At 42.8% G+C, this 21,818-nt stretch overlaps 1 protein-coding gene across 3 annotated transcripts in view; it reads right to left on the bottom strand.

Annotated features, from left to right (window-relative positions):
- Positions 1-21,818, bottom strand: part of LOC135752156 (intermembrane lipid transfer protein VPS13B-like) — an 84,324-nt gene that overhangs the window by 10,019 nt on the left and 52,487 nt on the right. For 2 of the 3 annotated variants that reach the window (XM_065270545.2, XM_065270544.2), the window contains exons 28-43: positions 21,229-21,637; positions 21,014-21,122; positions 19,492-19,695; positions 18,266-18,392; positions 17,862-18,005; positions 12,207-12,861; positions 11,890-12,027; positions 9,525-9,866; positions 6,922-7,127; positions 6,165-6,369; positions 5,885-6,069; positions 5,229-5,422; positions 4,968-5,149; positions 4,153-4,505; positions 3,805-3,966; positions 651-806 (exon numbers count right to left, since the gene is read on the bottom strand). In XM_065270545.2, coding sequence (XP_065126617.1) covers positions 651-806; positions 3,805-3,966; positions 4,153-4,505; positions 4,968-5,149; positions 5,229-5,422; positions 5,885-6,069; positions 6,165-6,369; positions 6,922-7,127; positions 9,525-9,866; positions 11,890-12,027; positions 12,207-12,861; positions 17,862-18,005; positions 18,266-18,392; positions 19,492-19,695; positions 21,014-21,122; positions 21,229-21,637 — 3,771 coding nt within the window. Of the gene's footprint in view, positions 1-650; positions 807-3,804; positions 3,967-4,152; positions 4,506-4,967; positions 5,150-5,228; positions 5,423-5,884; positions 6,070-6,164; positions 6,370-6,921; positions 7,128-9,524; positions 9,867-11,889; positions 12,028-12,206; positions 12,862-17,861; positions 18,006-18,265; positions 18,393-19,491; positions 19,696-21,013; positions 21,123-21,228; positions 21,638-21,818 lie in introns of those variants that run through there. The other variant, XM_065270546.2, reaches the window with a different exon arrangement.

Raw genomic sequence — 21,818 nt, 5'->3', positions numbered from 1 at the left:
CATGGACACCATTAATGGATAAACTTATGAAGAGGTGCACAACATTTCTGAAAAAAGGTGAATTCTGAATTCAAACATATTGAAAACATTTAGGCGTATAAATGTGAACACAATATATAACAATGTGCCAGAGGTTTTTATATATTTTAATGCAAACATCTTTCATATTGTGACTTTAACTCTTTCCTCACCATTGATGAGTTATCTCGTCAATTAAGAGAAGTTTTTATGGCAATCTATATTTCCGCTATTATCCGACTTATAAAACACTGAAGTATCCACTGATCCAAAAACAGAGGAAACCCTGAATGTTTTGATGATCGTTCTGAATCTGATCTCTTAAAAAAGTCCTTTACAAAAATATAATTATTAAAAGTGAACAAATGAAGCTCGGATAAAACGTAGGATAAAGGTAGAATTTTCGTTTGTTTGAAAGCAGAGGTTCTGTTTTTTGTTAGATATTTTGTATGTTTATACATTTATAGAAGAACATTTTCTGGAAGGCATTAAAATTTTGTGAAAATCATAAAAAATGCTGGCACTGGTTGGCAACTTTTTTTTTTAAACGCGGGTGAGGAAAGAGTTAACAGTGAACATACACAGTATGCCATCTGTGTTCTTCAATTATTTTGATGGTGTGTGATTCGTACTTGTTTCTGGACTCCACTGAGCTGTTTGACTCTGATGATGAGCGATGCTGTTTGGCCTTTATGTTGGATGGTGCGAAGGAGAGTCCCCACATCATCTACACTGAAGGGCTCTGCCCAGCGCCAGTTACCCCAACCCTCCATACAGATGTGAAGCAGCTGTTCACACACACACACACGCACACACAGGATTATACATGATAAATAACGATATGAGAGTCATCACTTTTCATTCCCATTCATAATCTCTTTACATTTAAAGTAAATTACATTTGACATATTTTACATATGAAGTAAAGTTAAATCCAGTATGTTTAATGTATCTGTATCAAGGCGTAACCTTCCGGTCTCTATCGTGAAGCCAACACAGAAGTGAATTAAACAGCAATTCATCGACGGGCCGCTAGAGGCTCTAAGAGTCAATCCCCATAGACCTCCATGTTAAAATGCCCAACTTTACAGCAGAAAATAATATCTTTACAGCCTGGTACAAAAAGTGTTTTTGGTCTGTATAGTTCATTTTGCCCTTCATGACAACTGTGAGGTGGTTTATATTTTTATAACCCATCTGTTTAAATAATATGAAGCCTTAAACTTCTGCATAATTAAGGGTGTGGCCACTTGAGTGACGGGAGAACAGCCACTGCTGAGACTTAAGTTGAGCTAGGGGGGCGTGGTTTCTGTAACCAGCCACTTCAGCTTCACCCACGTCCCGCCTCTTTACCTATTTACAGTTATCCATGAGTGATGCGTGGTGACGCGATGCAAAGATGGTGACGGGAAGCCCTGCCAACTATTGGCTTCAAAAAAGCCCTTCACAAACCTATAGGTGACATCACAGACGCTACGTACAGATTTTTATCAGTCTACGATCTGTAACCAATGGATAACCATCACAATGTATTCAAAATACTTTCACATTAGTAAAATGTTCACTGTCTGACATTACTGCACATCTTCAGAGTACTGCAGAATAAACAACAGAAATGAAGCCAAACTCCAGGAAGAGCATTCAGTGTTCATTTAAACAGAAATGTGATGATTATAAACATCTTTACAGACAATTTTAATCAATGCATTCATTAAAAGCATCAATAACATAAGATGTCTGTCATTACAGTATATACTGCAGTCACTTTATACACAAAGAAATCCTCTGTACAGAGCCTGATAATAAAACATGACTCATCTGTATTAAGGATGTTTGTAAATATCACAGTTCATTGAAGATGTGACTAATGTCAACTGGCTCATAAGTGAGGAATTTTGGAAAAGTTTCGTGAGCTATGCTGAAATGTGCTAACCCGTAAATGGAAACATGAAGGTGAGGGTCAGAGCGAGAATCGACCCGGCTCAGATCCGTTTGAAGGCAGATTTTCTTACTTAAACACGCCCAATCAAAGGCTGAAGTCAATTTAAAGAGATTTAGTTTCTCCAGAGGGCTGCTGTGTGGAAATGACATAATTTCTGAGACCTCAGCGGTGTATTATTCACCAGGAAGCGACGGGTGGGTGTAAACGCTGAGGCGAGCACATCGACCCCCGTTTATTTTTACAACAGCACATTTTCTAGCGCCTATGGCCGAGTTTGACCTTCACTAAGAATCCATAACAGCGGCTCTCATCTCACATCAAACGGCTGACCGGCCCACAGGTTCGGTCATGAGCTGCACAGCTGGACGATTACAAAACATGACCAATATCCATCGGCCCGTGAGCCGTCTCGTCCCCTGCCCGTGTGTCACTTTCAGCCCGGGACCAGACCCGGTTCTGACACAAACAGCTGCAGTTCTGGATGAGGATAAGTGTTGGGTTTCATACACACACATACTATATGTGTATGTGTTTGTGTGTGCGTGTTTTTAGGAGTTTGGCAGCAGCTACTGAATGATGAACACAAACCCCCCCCCCCCAATCTCCACCCAGAGGAACATACAGGAAACTGAATATCCACCCAAATTCCATCCAGATTGATGCTAATGGTCTCCATACTGAACGCGTCCACAGCCCTGAAGTCATTCACATGCCACACGAATCCCAGCGGAGAGACGCGACTCACCACCGCACCGCACCGCTCAGTGGTTAAAGAGCCAGAATGTTCTTGATAAACAGAGCTGAAGACACCGGTGTAATGAAAACCATCTCTCAAAAACAAAAAATCTGACAAAAGCAGCCTAGGACAAAAGACCAGACGATGCGCCATCCACTCGAACCCGAGAGATCGGCAACAAACGGACAGACCGGATAAACACCCTCATCGTTCTGAACCGCACGCCCGCCGTACGAGACACTGATCTGTCTCACCACAGAGAGGACGACAGTCAGGACAGTGAGAACCTGCAGCCGCAGTTACACAGACAGATAGAGAGAGAGACAGACAGACAGACAGACAGACAGGCAGACAGACGGGGTTCTTGTGGTCAGTCACACAGTATTAGTGCACAGTGCATTAAAGACTGCAGACGCAGCCATAGTAAAAACTCTTTATATGCACCCGCTGCCATCATCTACAGCAGATCATGACATGCGTATCAACTTCATACAGATACAACACACTAACTCATGATACATGTGTGTCTGCAGGGGCTGTTATTCCTGCAAATGTTATTGTCTTAATAAATAGATTATAATCTAATGAAATGGTGTAAACTTTTATGGGCTATCAAACATGAAGTCAATTAATATATATGATGAAGAACAGGTGTCGTATTAAACTAGACTTGCATGGAAATGGAAAAATGACATAAGAGCAAGAGTTTAAACAAAAACTGAAACAGTAACGTCTTAAGAGCCAGACATTACAAGATTACCAGATGAACAAAACTTTCAAAACCAGAATGAAACAAAACTATCAAGAATCTGTTCACGTGTTTCCAGGAACCACAACACAAGACGTTATGAACAACTTGATGCTGACACTGTTACGATAATACTGTATGAACGTGGAAGAGACAAATATACCAACAATAAGAAATAACATGAGGACAAATAAATAATGACCCCAATCTTCACTTCCTGTTTAACCTCTGAAACACTTCAGCAAACTCATCTGTTCACTTCATGGGTCTGTCTGATCTTCAACACAATCACAGCAGCTTAACTGAACCTTCATCTGACTGACTGACAGACAGACACAAACAGACAGACAGTAAAGATACCTGAGGTGATTTATGGGTTCTCCAGCTGTACTGGTGACTTTGGTTACTCTGTAGGAGGATGTTCTCATCTGTGTCCACCTGGCCAAACCGCAGAACTTCCTGTGTGTCATTACAGATGACATAATGACTGAAAACCAACTCTTCAGCTTCAGCAACCCGGTTCTAAAATACATGAAAAAAAAAGATTCACTACAGAAGATCTGCACGTCTAGACAAATTTACTGTTGTAGGTGATGATGTCTGACAAACACACAGAGACACACACAGAGACACACACAGACACACGCACGCTCAGGGATCCACACAGAGAGTGTTGTGTGTGTGTGTGTGTGTGTGTTGTTGTGTTACCTGTCTCCAAGCCTGCAGAGCTCTGTCCAGAGTGTGTATGGCGTATTGTCCGACATTGGCGTGCAGCGGCTGTAGTGTGGTACTGCAGTGAAGTGTGTGTTGTGAGCGTGTGAGCGTGTGTGTGGCGTATCCCTGCAGACTGACCGGCTGAATGACAGACAGCTGTGTGAGGTTTCTATACTCCAGCAGTCTGCAGCTCAGCGTGGATGAGAACTTCAGCTCATGACAACACTGAGTGACGTCGCTCCACTGACGCACATACACACACGGCTCACGCACGCACAAAACTGCAAACTCCTGGTCCTGAGGCAACTTCCTGTCTGGGAGGAAGGGGCGGAGCCTCTTGCATGGCACTGCAACATGTTAACATTAGAGAACAGAATCAGTAAACGCACACAAGGAACTCTCTGAATGTTTACGGACAGGGCATGATGACGTTTATAGGAATCATTCTTCATCTCCATCAAGATCAGACACGCAGGCAGTGGGAGTCTACTGCCAAACACATTTTTTGTTTTTGTTGAATCAACTTGTTCTTATAAATTTATATGAATAAAACACTCAGTAAAGATGCATGATCCAAAAGCCCATTTATGTTTGAATATTGCAAAACCAAATCACAGCACAACGACAGACAGAACGTTTGTTCATTCAGATGCAGTAACGTTAAGTTATATTAAAATGGATCGCTTTTTGAAAAGATAATCTAGACAGGGTTAGGTTATCTTGTTTTTAAACAATCATTGATGGGCATAAGATGCAAAAATTTTTTTTAAATGTGCTGCTCAGAGCGTTGTGTCACAACGTAAACACACCTGTGCCCAGCTGATCCAGGCTGTGGCAGAATCTCAGCTCCAGGTACGCCAATCGTACAGAGACACCCACTGATGACACGAACCACGGAGCGAAACACGAATCCACACGCGTACATGCGGCAAGAGCGGTCGGACAAACCAGCTGATCACAGGGCACCTGAGAACCTGATTCACTGTCCGAACTACACACACACAGAAACAATGAATACATCTTAAACACACACAAACACACACACACGGTCCTGTAAAACACACACTGACCTCTCATCTCCACCTTCACTGGAGCTGTTGAGCACTACCCTCCAGAGGTCAGAGGTCACCAGGTCAGTCTGGTGTGTGTTAGGGGTCAGGCTGGGCAGCGTCAGCTCACACACAGAGCTCTCTGACAGACTGAATTCTCTATAGGGCACAAACGCCCGCTGCAGCTCATCCCAATACTCCAGACTACAGGGAACCTACAGACACAAACAAACAAGAGAAAACACACACAAACACACGCACACACGCAAATTTAAAGTCCAATCTCTTTTTCTTTCAGTGTTTTATAGGCTTGATGAATTTTTATGTTTGCAGTGTAAAACACTCCACATACAGTATCAACATAAACATATCAGAATATAAAGTATAGAGTTTGTGATGGGTTCATATGAGTTTTTGGTGATCTGATCCCAAAATGCTTTGGACCCCATTTGTACATTTGCATCCATGCATTTGTCAGACTCTTCTCATCTAAATCAACAGTGCTCTTCATAGATTTCATCAGGGGATCAAACCCATGACCTCTGCACTGTTAAAGCATCGCTCTATTAACTGAATTACAGGAACACCTGTATTTAATATTTAATGCACATACGGGTAGGGCCCGAGACCCTCGCTCATCCATCACACACCAGCAGCCCATCAGTATGAAGGCTCACCTGCAGAACATCGCCCAGGTCAGCCGTGCTGATGTCCGGGTCATCTGTGGTGTTGAAGGGAACGGGTGTGATTCTGAGGAACGTAATGATGCGCGGTTCAGGATATCGCCACAGCATCACGCCTGAGGAATCCTCTGTTTCTTTCCAGAACACGACCTCATGAGCTGAAGGCAACTTTTGACCCGCTGACAGACAGACAGAACATCTCACATTACACCCTTTTAATGTGATATCTGTAGACGTGTATGTGTGTGTGTCTGTTTGTGTGTGTGTGTGTTACCAGAGTCCTGTATGTACTGGAAAAGGCCCGTACGCAGGTCATCAGAGGAGTGCTCTGACTGGGTGGGATAAGAGGCGGGCATCGCAGGAGAAAGGAGGGGCTTCTCATTAGACTCCGCCTCCACTCTAGTCATCTGACTGCAGTAATTCTGTAGATGCTCTTGAATGTGAGACAAACAGTTAAATTGCAGCTGACCCCAGAACACCTGAGATTAAGAGAGAGAGAGAGAGACAGGTTAGGGTTAGCCTAACAGTCTTTCATAAGGTTCTTTCAAGCTTATTTGCTTGAATTTCACTCAGTAAGACACTGAAACGAAAGTTTTACATTTATGAATTTTATTCAACACGATCATGGAGGAATATTTTATTTTATTTATGTGTTCTCTGGGATTGAACTTTATGAACTTCATGCTGCTAACATTCATGCTCTTATCAAGGAAACAGAAAAACTCCTAGAAAAGCACACGGTGAAAGAGATTACATATATAAATGTTCAAATAAATAATCCCTTCTACACACACACACACATTATCTTATTGTGATTATTTCTACACACACTGCTCATGATGAATAAAATCATTTTGGCCACATTTTATATGAACTGGTTCAATATAAATGAAGGATTCTTCAGTTTGTGTGTGTTTGGCTTCAGGCAGCTGGAATCTTTGACTCACAATGATTCATGATGTATACACAAAAACACACACAAAAACGCACGCACACACATAGACGCACACAGTTGTGATTGACATGTGTACCTGTAGCAAACCGCCTTTCAAATCTATCAACACTCTTGGTGGAGCAGGTGAGTTGGGGGTGGAGCTTCCGCTGTGTCTGCACCAATAAGCCTCCAGATGTGCAGTGCAGGAGAATGGACCCAAAAACACAACACTTCTGTCCTTCAGACCAGTTTGCACCAACACATCATCACACTGAAGTGATACACAAACCTCCTTAAAGCCATCTAGATAGATAGATAGAGCAAGGGGGAGAGAGAAAAAGAGAGAGGCGTTGAGATTACATTGTGTGAAAAAATAAATCAAGTCTGCTGACAGGACAGTTAGGGTTGATTAATAAAACTCTCTAACAATTCACATTAAATTAATAGGTACCAAATTTCAGAACGTGAGAATGCATCTGTGTCCATGCAAGACTAAGCTATGAAAGGTAAATAGAGAAAAAGACCCTGTGACATGATGCACAGCTATTTGAGGAGTTTGGTGTGTGCACAGAGAAGTGCATCCCTGTAAAGCTGCATCTCAAAGCTTCAGAGTGACAGCACACAAATACAAACCGAGTTCATGTATTCTTCTGCTTAAACTGAGATATTTACACAAAACTATCTAAAAATGCAGTGATTATCATAAACACAGACTGTTATGCTAAACCTGAAGTGAATAGAAGCAGCTGAGAGATACAATTTCTCAAAAACATTGGGTAAATTTCAACCAAAAAGCAAAATGTCAAAATAGAGAGTTTTAGACTTATTTTTTTTCACAGAAATAAACATTTTTGTTTTTACACAGAGAATATACAAAAAAAGGGTACTGCTGGGTACCGTTACTGAATTTCAGGTACCGATACTGGTACTGGTTAAAATGTAAACCATACTCAACCTTAACCCTAACCCTAAACCTAACCCTTAATCATGTGAGAGGAAAAACCATAATGTTACATTTACACGTCAGCCAATCAATAATGGCAATGACATCATCCATTAAAAAAATTGTCACTGTATAAAATATAATTGAAACTTAACTGTTGAATTTTTAAAGCCATAGTACAAAAACAGAGATTTGATTTAGTACAATCTTAATCATTATTTTTACATGTATTAAGCAGTCATATTAGATGTTATAATTTAAATCAAATATACTTGTGACGCTGAAGGAATAAATCATTTTAGATTTTCAGTAAACAAAATACAATATAATACAATGAATTTATTCTCTCTTTATTCCATAAAATGCATAAAGGAATGTGTCATAGTCAGATATAACTCTAATCTAATATAGTTAAGCTAAAGGTGCTCTGTACTATAATGAGCACGATCAGCAGAAACAGGACATGAATCCCTGTATCTCTCACAGACCCTCGACTCTGGGGTCTGTGGCCACATCTTTGTTTCATTAAGTGACAAGAGAGATTTAAGAGCTTGTGGTTTTTCGGTCTGGCATCAGCAAGACCTTCGTAATTAACGGCCACAAGAGTCTCGTAACAGACCCGAGCGGAGAACCACAGTCTCGCGGCCACACACGACCCTCGTGTCCCATGATACACGTCTGAAGAACGTCACAATCCACAAACATTAATGACCGTTCATCATCACTTATTATATATCATCATGTCAAGTAAAAGTTAAGCTGAATGTCAGATTAAAAGACCAATAAATGTAATGGAGGCTGACAAAAGTTAACCATCACTATCTGTCTATCCGTCCATCCACCTATCTATTATTTTTCTTATCATGTTAAATCACATTACTTTTTATTTCAGGAAAAGTAAATCACATTCAGAGGAGCTAAAAATTAGTGATGTGATTCTTTCCTTTTAATGTTTTTACTGCAACACATTTATTAGACAATGGCTACGAAACCTTGTACACTCACCTGTCATTTATCATGTTTAGTTGGATGATGGTTTATTAAAGTCACACTGCAGGCAGAGCGAGTCTGGCCCGCACCCGGCCGCATGTCTCATGCTGCAGTTATGTGCCCAATACAGTAAACAAGTGCAAATTGTTGAGGTTTTAATTAAAATTTTCAAGAAACATTAAGAAACTCTTTATAAAGGCATCTGCTATACAGATGGGTGGTATCACACACACACACACACACACACACACACACAAAGACACACAAACATACAGTTACACACTCACACAAATGCGCTTACAACCGACACACACACACACACACACACACACTGGGCTCTTTTGACGCATACACCCACAAGCCAACACTGTAAATATGGAGTTAGTTGTTGAATTCAGGACTGAAACCTGATGCTGTATGAGCTGTATGTCGTTCTGTGGTTTCCTCTGATCTGCTCGTGCCCTGCAGGCTGGAGATGCTGACAAACACCAGCACACACAAGACGCTTACTGACTTCCTCTTTAGATGGGTTGTGGTCTGCTTTAGAGATTCACTCTCGGCTCTCTTAAAGGCTCAGAGAGATTAAGCGGATTTCCGGTCAATCGAAATAAAACAAATGCTCTGATTTTCTGCCGCGGTGCATTGTGGGTAACAGGAACTAAGGCCTGAGCCGGATTAAAGGACTCAATCAGGAGCGGCACACAGAACACACGAATGACTGAGGCCAGCAGGTAATTATTACAGGAAATGAGCTGCACTTGACTAACCTGAAGACTTGAGGGCGTCGCTCTTCAGGGTCAACGCGCCCGTCACGCCCGACACGGACAACGTCAGACTGGGCCGCGCGGCGTGAGACTCCATTTCCAAAGCCGCCGCCATCTGCACCGTGCGCAGCGAGATCTTGTGGAAGGGTACGACCGTCTGCAATGAACCCAGCAGCAGCTCGGGAGTCTGAAGGGGGGCGTCGCCGTCGCAGCAGTGGGTGGAGCCCGAGGGCGACCGATCCATCTCTCTCTCAGGAAAGATTCTCTTCCAAAAGTCTTTGGCCTGTTCAATCTTAGCCAGTGTGGGGCTGACCCTCAACGGGCGACTGATGTCAACCTTCAACTCTGAAACAAACAGCAGAAAATCAGATTTAATTTCCTAGATGCATAATGTAGAGGTAATCCTTAGAAAAAATAATAATCCTGATATCTTTACATTATTCACCTAGATCAGTTCCTCAACATTTCAATACAGCATTAGCTTGACCAGAACTGAACTCACACATTCATTGATCCGTATGCCTGTAACATTTCCCGCTAATATCAACTTGTTTTGTCACAGAGGATACTGGAGATCGACAGATTCCTTATACAGAAATACAGATCTGGTTAGGCATGATATTCATCACAGTTTCTGACCGATGCTCCTCCTTGTGATGCTGAACTGATGACTACAATCCATAGCTTGGCCATTGCATGGGTCACCCACACCAATATTAGATGGACGTCTTTATTAATAACATCTCCACATTCTGCTTACTTTACCAGCTTATATGCCTGGTTGTCTCCCAGTAAACTTACAGCCCAGTTAGATTATACAAAGCAATATCAACGGTGTGATGTGAAAGCTACAATCACTAACATTATGCCTCTTTCACCATCTTTCTTTAAAACATTACTCGACCGCTTGACATCTGCCTCAAACCAATACATAATTATAACTGCTACTCATTACTTTACTACGCCTTTATTTAACCAAACGTAGACGTCCCCTATCACCATCTCTGCTTGATAAACGCTATTATAAGCTTTCATTTTAACCAAAAGTTACAGGGTGAAGCTGTAGCGGTGTCATCTAAGATCTGACCCTCCAGGCTTTCTCACAAGAGTTTTTATCCACAACTTAAGTTTTGGTTTCTTACTGCTGTTGTCGTGTCTGCTTACTTACTGAAAGACTGCTGACATTAACTTAACTTACTGGTTTGTAAATACAGTTATACATACAGGTTATCTTGTAATGGTCTGAAACAGTGACATCTTTAAGATGTGACCGGGCTACACGTCCATAAGATGTTTCTATGTAAATAAACCATTGCCTCTTTGTTTCTACATTTAAGAAATTCTGGCAATACTTTCGTTCTTTTAATAATTTCTTTATTTTATTTTATTTATAAATCAATCTGGGTTATCTGATTTATGTATTTGGCTTGTGTTTTGTTTCCGTGCACTTGAGGCATTTTCTTGTGATTTAATATTATGGTCGGTGTTCACTTTCAAATGATAGCAAAGAGACTCCTTAAATAAATTAAATAAGAATCATCAGATGTTTCTGTACCTAAAGAGATGATCAAAGTCAAAGCAAGCAAACAGGTATTTCTGTGCTAAATAATAACGCGTGGTGTCTATAAAATCATTAATTTCAGTGTTTTTCTTGTTATAAATTAACGTTTAATGAGTTGTATATAAAGATTCGTTTTTATCATTTACAGTAAAAATCACAAATTGTCATTTCTCATTTGTCGTTTTTTTTTGGTCATGACTGCTTTGATGGCTAAATCTACAAATTAAAGAAAAACAATGAATTGTAACTGGGGTTTCCAAGGATCACCTTTGTTAATTTTAGTTATCAAAATGTTTTTTGTGTGATGTTCTGTAGATCGTGGCTTTAAAATGTTATGAGGAATAATTAAACAAATGTTGCCTTACATTTTACCTTAAAATATATATATATAAATGCATCGTCAGTTTTGTCTTCGTTCATCACTTGAAAGACAGTTTTGGTCACTTTATCAGAAAGTTCTTTATGTGTGCTGCTGGTGAAAGAAAATAAAAGTTACCACTTTGTACCTGGTCTGGCCCCCTCCCAACCCATGCACACACACATAGATGATTCGACTATCGGTCGACTATGGAAAGATTAAACAATTCTGATTCGAATATGTAAATGCTAAGTCGAGGACACCCCTACCTCTATGGTTGATGGGACTGCACAGATCCAGCTACAGTATAAACGCTCCACCCATTGTCATTGTGCTCACAGTCATTGATAAGTCATTTATTCACTACTGGCACCTCTGAGAGATAGACTACAACTCTTCCCAACACTGCTGGTGTGTGTGTGTGTCTATGTGCGTGCGTTTGTGTTTACCTGGTCCAGTGAGAAAGTCTCTGATGATGACAGACAGCAGTGGCGGTGGGATGCCAGTCCGACTGTCTGCCTCTCCTGCTAATGTCTGCAGCCAAAACACACTGTAGTCTAAAACCTCTGGCAGAGACTTTCCTGCATCTGAGAGAGAGAGAGAGAGAGAGAGAGAGAGAGAGAGAGAGAGAGAGAGAGAGAGAGAGAGAGAGAGAGAGAGAGAGAGAGAGAGAGAGAGAGAGAGAGAGAGAGAGAGAGAGAGAGAGAGTCAGAGTTCTGATTATCAATGATGTCATCTTTTGTCACGTATGAAGAGCATCACTCACCGAGACATTTGTAATCGCTGGCGACTCCTTTTAGCGTGAGGTCAAAGAGCGAGAGCTCCAGCCTCTGTTTGCGATGGTGGCAGTTTATTAACACCGACGGCTGCGTCACCTGCAGGAATAACAGCGGCTCCAGGCTGCAGTCTTTGTCTCCTCTGCGGCCCGGCTGCCTCACCACCGTCACACCCAAAGCCTGCCGCGCCGACACCCGGTTGGGTGCCAAAACGCTGCCCGGAATTCCTGCCGATCCCACGCCGGCATTGCCGTCGAGCAGATCGTCTGCCGTCACAGAGGACAAACCGCCCTCTGAAGAGAGATCGGCATCATCCTCCGGCACGTCGAGCGTGCTCTTTTCCGGACGTGAGGCGTCGGTGGGAGGTTTGCTCACGGCCGCGGTGGCATACGTCATGAGAGAGATGCGTCCGGCGGTGAGGAAAACATCAAAGGGGACAAAGCTGAGGTTCTTAGTGATGATGGACTGGTGTGAGGTTCGCGCAAGGCGGCGCTGACCCATGCCGCTTTGGCGGTCGAGTCGAACCATTCGCAGACGGGCGCTGTCGCTGCCGAACCCGCTGTCCTGCCCGCAGGGAGCGCCGCTACCGCACAAACTGTCCACAGGGTCTGAACCCGCAGCAGCCGGCAGATGATGACCTCGCATCTACAACACAGACAAAAGTGAAGGAAACTCAAGTTCAGATGTTTGGTCAGCGATGGCACCTGTTGCACGTCAGACGTTTCACTCTCTACAACATCTGCCTTTCATTCAGAAATCAGTCGGTCTCATTCTTCACCTGTTTTGAATTACAGCTGCACTGGCAGAACATTACACAGAAATCTTCACTTATTAGACACCACGCAACACACACAACACACACACACACAACACAACGCAACAAACACACAACACACACACCCCACAAAACACACAGAAGCCCACCCACATTTAACACCTCATGAAAGGTCAGGTTCAGTTTAGAAACTTTAAGAGAACTCTGAGAAACCTCATATGCTTTAAGCTCACGGCCTGAGAATGTTCGCCTCAAATCTGAGACTCCCTTTGAAGAAAACAAAAGCACTTAAAAGTGTGTACCATAAAGCAGCGCCGCCGCCTCGTTCTGCAGGGTGGAACGATTCCTGTGAAGTCACATTCATTACGAGACGTGACGACCGCATGTGCATCAAAGCCAAGAGACCCCGAACACACGACTGCTCAGTACTGCTGCTTAACCACAACAAAGACACGAGCGGGTCGCGACCTGACGCAGTAACGCTGAGAGTTCAGCTGCCTGAGAAATCCCTGTGGTCCGTCCGCTCGGACAGTCTGGCAACAGAGGCCAGAATGTGGGATCCCGTTTTGGGAACGATTGAGGAAAGATATTTTCCTCAGTCCCCCAGTTCGGTTCCGCTGTTCAGATTCAACAAACAGACCTGCAGCGAGGCCGGTGAGTCATTATTTCCCGTTCGGCTGGCAAAAACACCCACAGCGTTCATTCTGGTACGAGCCTTGATGGGTCTGAACTCTCACTTATACACCAGCATAAAAGAAAAGAGAAAGCGTACCATCTGGACTACTATCTGAGTCCTTTAAAAACAGTCAGGGGTCAGAGGTCAGCAGCACTGAACCACAGTAAGCATCAGACACATTCAACACATAAAAGGTTTGGTCATCCAAAAATGAAGAATCTGTCATCATTCACTTGACCTCATGTCGTTCCAAACAAATACAACTTTAATTCTGCGGTTTAACACAACAGAAGATCACATAGTTTAGTGAATATGATAACTTGGGTCTGTTTGGCACACAAAGTTATTTTAGGAGTCGTTTGGAAAATAAGATCCCTTCATTTCCGTGTACATTCATGGAAAGAGCAAGAACTTTCTGAACATTCTGAATCTATTATCCTCAGACAAATATAGTCATGGTGGATTTTCAAGGTATTAAGTAAACATAATTAAACAATTTATCTATGAAAGTTCATTCCCATCAGAAATACTCAGTTAGGTGAGCAGGATGTTAACCCTCTACAGATCTCACTGTATGTTTGGACCGAACATTGACGAGACTTCAGATTAAATTGTGCCGAGTGTCTCTCAGTGACCTGAACTTCAAACACTTGTGTCTCCATAAGATCACAGAGTCGCTCTTTGGCTTTTGTTTTGATTACACCAACCAGAAACAGCAACCAGAGTAAATCCAGGGTAAGCGAGGGGTGAACGAGGCCCATCGCTGCTGTGGGGGGGGGGGCAGTCAGACAGTCGAGTTGTTTTCTGTCCATTTACAGAGAGATGAGCTGCTCTCGTTTATCACCATCAGACCCAGAACACAGAAAGAGACGCATGAAGCCAGAACAAAACATCGTTACTATAAAAAACACATTCATTCACATCATCAGCACCACCAGCAGAAACAATCTGCACGTTCTGCAAAGATCACATCACCTCTCTCTCAATATTTTTAAATGTGTAATCTTGATTATACAGGTGATGGGAACAGGTCAGCCTAACCAAACATTTCTCTCAGCCCAGCTTCAGGTTAACCCTCTTTACCCTCCAATAACCGCTTCCCTAAACGCATGACCCCGCTCGGGCCCGGGCAGAGAGCAGACGAGGGCACCGCTCTCCCTCACCTGAGCTGAAACCAGAGTCTCGGGTCAGACGGCCTCCGCAGCTTCACCTCAAAGACCATATTTGTTTCTCTTTAATGTAATTTTGCGCTTGACGATTTTATCTGGAGTTTCACGCCAATTTTGACAAACTGTTATGACCGAAAGCCTCAGCTGCTACTGATCTCCAATAGATCGGGTTTCTGAGGTGAATTGGAGAATGTGCCGGGCCGCTGCGCTGAGAGAGGTTCTGGATAAAGCGTCTGAAGTGTTTTGACTGCCTGTCAATTATCGGTCGATTCTGGTACGAGGGGTCACTGAGCACTGAGAGAAAAAGAAGATCTGGTTTCATAACATAGTCTAGAAGGCCAAGTACATGAACTTTGAAAGCGTAAAAGCATCTGAGATAAGCTGTGGCGAGCCTCCTACTTAGCAGATGTTTAGTAGCCAAACGCAGCCAGACCAACCGAAGGATAAACCTCAGTTACTTCTGCTCCGACAGAGAAAGAAAACACAGACGACCTTCCCAGCAAGGCAAGCGCATGTTAAGTGCGAAGTCTTGTAGACGCAGAGTTCACAGGTCATCGCCAAATAAGACCTGAACCCTCAAAAACATTCATCTGAGCTTCAGAGCTAACAAACGGCAGTCCGCTGACCTTCAACTAACCGCTCGTGGGGCCGCAAAGCAAATGAACACACGGGCCACCGTCCCTGAGGGAATCTCTGCACTTCAGCAATCAAAACAACTCACAGCAGAGAGATTTTCATTCAAAACAAGTGATGGCATGGTTAGGTTTGTTTCACTGAGCTCTGCAGAGACTCAACTGAACTGAAGAGACTGAGCTCTCAAGCCTGTAGTCATGTAATGAAAGAGTCCTTGAACGAGGATTAGTTACCGATTAAGAGAAGTGCTGTTACTTCACCATAACCTGTAAGAGAAACCAATGATGATCATATACAAAAAAAATTAGGCTGAGGACATTGATGAAGTACAAACAAACAAACAAACAAACACACACACACACACACACACACACACACACACACACACACACACACACACAAACACGCACACAGACACACACACACACGCAGACAGACACAAACTTTTCAGAGTGCTCTGCCTTTGTGTACGGTGCATCCCTTCACCGCCCCATTAAAGAAAATGTATGACATAAAACAATCCCAAACTTAAAATTTCAATTAAACAAAACAAAACAAAACATGTTAAATGAAAGAATGTAGTTCTGTTGGTTAGGATATATATATTTTTCTGTGGTTTCTGAGGTAAATCTCATAAATCTGGGCACCCCTGGAACCACTGTGTTAATGTTTGTAGTCACTGGATGTCAGGTGACAGCAGATGAGTTGTTCATGTCCTGAATCTGTGAACGGTGATTCTGTAGAGATGAATCACACATGTGATGTGTTGTGTTTCCCAGTGTAGAGTTTAGTGTGTGTGTGTGTGTTTCACTGGTCTGTGTCCAACAGCTGTCTAATGTTTATTTGGTTATCTATCAATCTGTATCAGCATTCACTTCTCTTCACAGCCCTGACTCTGTGTTTATGAGAAAGCCATATGTGTTGTTTACTGAGTGAGGAATGTGTGTGTGTGTGTGTGTGTGTGTGTGTGTATGTGTATGTGTGTGTGTGTGTGTGTGTGTGCGCGTCTGCGTGTGTGTGTGTGTGTGTGTGTGTGTGTGTGTGTGCGCGCGTGCGTGCGCGTGCGCGCGTGCGTGTGCGCGTGCGTGTATGTGTGTGTGTCTGTGTGTGCGTGCGTGTCTGTGTGTGTGTGTGTGTGTGTGTGTGTGTGTGTGTGTGTGTGTGTGTGTGGCTGTCTGTATGTGAGTGGTTACATGTTAACAGTACTGTTCAATGAGACGCTCATAACATTAATAGCCATTTAACACTGAGACAGACAGAGAGAGAGACACAGACAGACAAATAGAGACAAACCGTCAGACAGACAGACAGACAGACGGACGGAGAGACAAACAGAGACACACAGACAGAGACAGAAAGACAGACAGGCACACACACAGGCACAGACAGACAGGAAGGCAGATAGACAGACAGACAGACAGACAGAGAGAGACAGACAGGCAGACAGACAGACTGAGACTGATGAGACAGACAGGCAGACAGACAGAGAGAGACAGACAGGCAGACAGACAGAGAGAAAGAGACAGACAGACAGACAGGCAGGCAGACAGAGACAGGCCGACAGACAGACTGAGACTGATGAGACAGACAGGCAGATAGACAGACAGACAGACAGACAGACAGATAGACAGACAGACAGATTGAGACTGATGAGACAGACAGACAGACCAACAGAGACAGACAGACAGGTAGGCAGACAGACAGGTAAATAGGTAGACAGAAAGACAGACACAGGCAGCCTTAGAAGCTTTTTAAAAACCTCTCTCAGAAAGCTTTATTAGGGTGGGGGATTTTAATTGTGTGGTTTTGCACATATTTGGGGCCCTTCAGGCTTAACTGGCAACCTCATTATGAAATGCAAGCAGTTGATGCTGATTGGCTCCCTTTGCTGCCACACAAAAGAATGTCAACTTTGCCATCTTCTGAACACAGACACACCAAAATTTTACAGATAGAAGATCACACCTCAGAACGCGACTCGCCATTTCGCCTTGAACTTCGCGAACACTGCTGCAATTTACGAGAGGTCAGATGTATGCAAATTATTTTGAAGGCGAGGGAATTGAATGAGAGTGGGGGGGGGGGGGGGGGGGTGAGATGCATTTTAAGTTACATGTATCCGTTGTTCAGATTGGTCCATTTTCTGGCAAACACTTCTAAAGGAGGAATGTCTATGAAACGGAGATGTTCAGAATGTCTAGCAATTTTCGTATGTTTGTGAATACGTGTAGATAACCGTTATTCAACTAAGACAAGGTAAAGACGTTTTTTCATTCTCTGTCACCTTTAAGTTTTAAAGCAACAGTTGTTTTTACTTTAATTTGGGGCTGAGGTTGTGATATTTTTGAGCTTGTGTGCAGTGTGATTGTTATTTGTGTTTGTGTTGCCGTACATCTCTAGGAGTTTCATTGATATCTGTCAGTCCCACGTTAGCCTGTAGAAGTTGTTGAAGTAACTGCATCTGAGAGATACTGAGGAAGAGCTCCAGACTCGATGTCACATTTATCTCCAAACTGTGACCGCACACCACCACATCCTACAGAAAAACAACACAGATTCATATTAGGATTATAAAACCATTTCTTCCAGTCCTTATTAATATTAAAACACAGCTATGACCACTGTACTCATAATGTATGTGAAACATAGTTTAAGTCTGCTTTATTGACAAAAAACTCTACACTTGTATTGCCAAAGCATTTGCAACTGGGCAGGGTACAAATAAAAATACAAATAAAACATTAGTTTAGCTTTAAGGTAACACACATTCTGATAAGTTCTTGAATCTCTGACTACCTCTGTTGCTCCGTGCACTGCTGCCAGAGGCCTCCGGTAAATGATAGCAGGTGCAGCTGTTACCCGCACAGAGAAATCTGTGATGATCGGTGACAATATGACTCTCTTCTCCTGCTGTCTGCGAATACTGCAAAGAGAGAGAAAGAGAGAGAAATAAACACACAGAGAGAGGAAAAGGAGTCTTTACATGTTTCAACTGAACCGAATCGGTCCAAACTAAATATCTCTGACTACAAGTTGCCCATAGATGGCTGCACTGTGGTGTTGTCTTCCACAGTCAAGATCTTAGGTGTGATGTTTGACAGCAATCTATCAGCTGAAATTGGCTTAACTTAGCATCCTCTTCTATAAGTTATATTATTACTACACTCACAAGTATGGTTTAATCTTAGCCGCTTTTATTCTGCTGCTTATGTTGTCCATCAATTTTATTGTGATTTCTCCTGCATCTAGTAATCTAAAGCTGCTTTGAAACAATTAAACAATTGTAGAAAGTGCTATATACATAACATTTAATTGAAATTTGAGTGTTTGTGGTATGTCACGTTGCAATTGCAATAAACACACACAGACACATGTGCGCGCGCACAAAGCAGAGCTCAAATATTCATATCTTAACTCCCACGCTTTGACTCCCACATCTGAACGTTTTCTCTTTCTCTGATCCGATCTCACTGAACATTTGTGGGCAGTAAAACAAACACTCCGTGCTTTATAACGTGCTGTTAATTGCCACATCTGCTACTATTAAAACAATCATACAGTGAAAGCGCTAATATTTATGAGAGTCAGTGGATTAGACAGCAGGAACCGCAGGATTACTGCCAGCACACGATTGGACCGTACCCATTAAAGATCCAGTTACCTGAACAGGTGCCAGAGATCTCGCGTGACCTCACAGGGCGACGGCTTTAACTTAACAACATTTACTGAGAGAATAAATACTCAACGACTACAACAAAAAGACTAAAAGTGTCTGGTGGGCCGGGGTGGATATTCTGCTGCCAGGTGATCATGTGATTTTCAGTGAAAAATGACACTGGGCCAAATGATAATCCCAGAAGAGACACACACACACACACACACACACACACACACACACACACACACACACAGATATAAGATACACAACAACTATAGACACAATCAAACACTCAGCAGAGTCTATGTTTGTGTGTGTGTCTGTTTGTGCTTGTCTGTGTGTGTTGGATACAGGAGTGACAGACCTGCTGGCCATGTTCCACTCCAGTGCAGGATTCTGGGAATTTCTCTCTATGTCTGAAGGACAGCCACTCGCTGAGCTCTCCCGCTCGGGCCTCAGATCATCCCACTGAGCTGTACCCATGTTGATGCTCTGGAGATCGATTTGATACTGACGATCTTCAACCTCTGACCCCGGGTCACGCAACACTCCCAGATTTAATGCCCGTCTGGAGAGAGAGAGAAAGAGAGATTACAGCGTGTTTCTCTCTACCACAGTATGCACTAATTTTCATTTAACTTCTTTTACTGTATGTATAACATCTTCATGACTTCATATGGTCTCATTTAGTTTGAATTTAACTACACTGTATGTTGCTTCAAACCTTCATCTGTCAGATTCTCATAAACATTTCTTTGATGGGACAATCATTTATCAGTTTCACAGACAAGGCTTCAGTCCAATACATCAGTGCATCAGTGCCGTTGTTTTGTCTCAAGATGAACACCAGAAATGTTTTTCTAAGCCACATTTATAAAAGCTACTTAAATGTTTAGACTTAATCCTGGCTTAATCTAAGTCGTGTCTGTGTTCACACGCCACCTGTATCAATGACATCATGAGACACATGAGCTGTGCTTCATCTCACTGACCGCATGCTCAGCGTTTATTGACCAACTCTATTTCAACTGTGTTTCATTTGCATCTGAAATTACTGCAATTAGTGGTGTGTGTGAGAGAGAGATAAAAAGAGAGAGACTCTCATTCACTGTGCTAAATATAAAGAGATGAGAGAAAAGCAGAGTTTTTAAGAAGAAGATCATACACAGATGTTAAAGGAAAACAATCAGCCATCAACCGCTGACCTTCAAAAAGCACAACTACTGCCTTCATCACTAAATGTAATCCATCACAGTCATGTTAAAAGTCTGTTTTTATATTTATTTGATTTTTTTATTTGACTTTATATCCTTTAGGTAATATCACCTTACTGTTTATTGTTATTGTGATAATTTAAACAAGTATTTCATTACTGTAAGTAAACACAATAAAGTACTGAAGTAAATAAAATGAAGGATGGCTGTGTTGTGGTCAGGTGTGATATATGGAGGAGGAGGAGGAGGAGGAAGATTGTAGGTGTGACTCTGTTCTCACACTCAGCTCAGAGTTTAGGGTGTGTTTGACATTCAGCCTTCCCTCCAGGCCAAACATACACTCATAAATACACCATACGCCTGTTAAACATCACCCTAATAAAAGTTAAATATCCTCATACACACATCATCATCATCATCATCATCTGTAAATCATTGCACACTGACAGTAAGAAGGGCTGATTACAAATCACTGCTATACACTGAAACTCAGTGTGTCTGCACTCGCATTTCAATGTTGTGTTAATTACTCAAGTCATTTATCTCATGTGTAGTTTACATGTCACAATAATCACTGTAAACACACCATACAGTACCAGCTATCTGCTCAAGACAAAGAGAAAGAGAGACAGACATGAAAACACACACGCACGCACGCACACACATACTCACTGGTAGAGGTCTTTGCGTAAAACAGACCGAGGCAGTGGATTATCAGCCTGTGGAGCAACACTAACAGATCCAATTTTCAGCACAACAGTGTCTTCCTTTATCTGTGAATCTAAACACACACACACATTTATCATCATCATCATCATCATTTTCTTCATCCTCAAGCAAACCCCGGAGATGTCTGCATTTTTACGAGACTGATCAATTTTGCTTACATTTGCTGCTTGGCACATCCTCTAGGGGGCAGAAAACACGAATCACGCTAGTGTTGACATAGATGAGCGGCAGATTGCCGGACGAGAGCGAGTTGCCTCTCATTGGCTGTCCTGGAGTGAGGTGCTCTCTGACTGGGTGGCGGAAATGAGGGGGCGGGGTAACGTGGAAAACGCGCATCACCGTCACCAGCAGAGGGCAGGAGAGCACGAGGTCGAAGGGCTGAGCCGTGAGCAGGATCTCGTGAAGGTACTGCGGCGAGCCGTCTACACCTTCCTCGCATAACCTCTGAGACGTGCGTTCCTGACGGGCCGTCAGCTTGTGTCGGACGTTTCGGGTCACGGCCTGCGTGTAGGTGATGGACAGGAAACCGTGTTGCTGGTGAGAGACCTCCAGAGCTTTCGCTGCTGTCTGTCAGAACACAAAAGAGTAAAGGTGAAGTCTCTGGTGAACACACGTACACCGAACCGGCTGAGATCAGAAACACACGTCAGGCACATAATCAGCTTAGTTATCAGAGAAAAAGCCTTGTTCAGCAGCAGTTTATTTGACTGCAAACATTCAGGAATTTATTCTTTGGTCACTGATATGG

This window comes from Paramisgurnus dabryanus, chromosome 13 (genome assembly GCF_030506205.2).
Source record: "Paramisgurnus dabryanus chromosome 13, PD_genome_1.1, whole genome shotgun sequence".
NCBI classification, from domain to species: domain Eukaryota; kingdom Metazoa; phylum Chordata; class Actinopteri; order Cypriniformes; family Cobitidae; genus Paramisgurnus; species Paramisgurnus dabryanus.
Note: the sequence above shows the minus strand (reverse complement) of the source record. Positions and strands in the feature narration are given on the sequence as shown.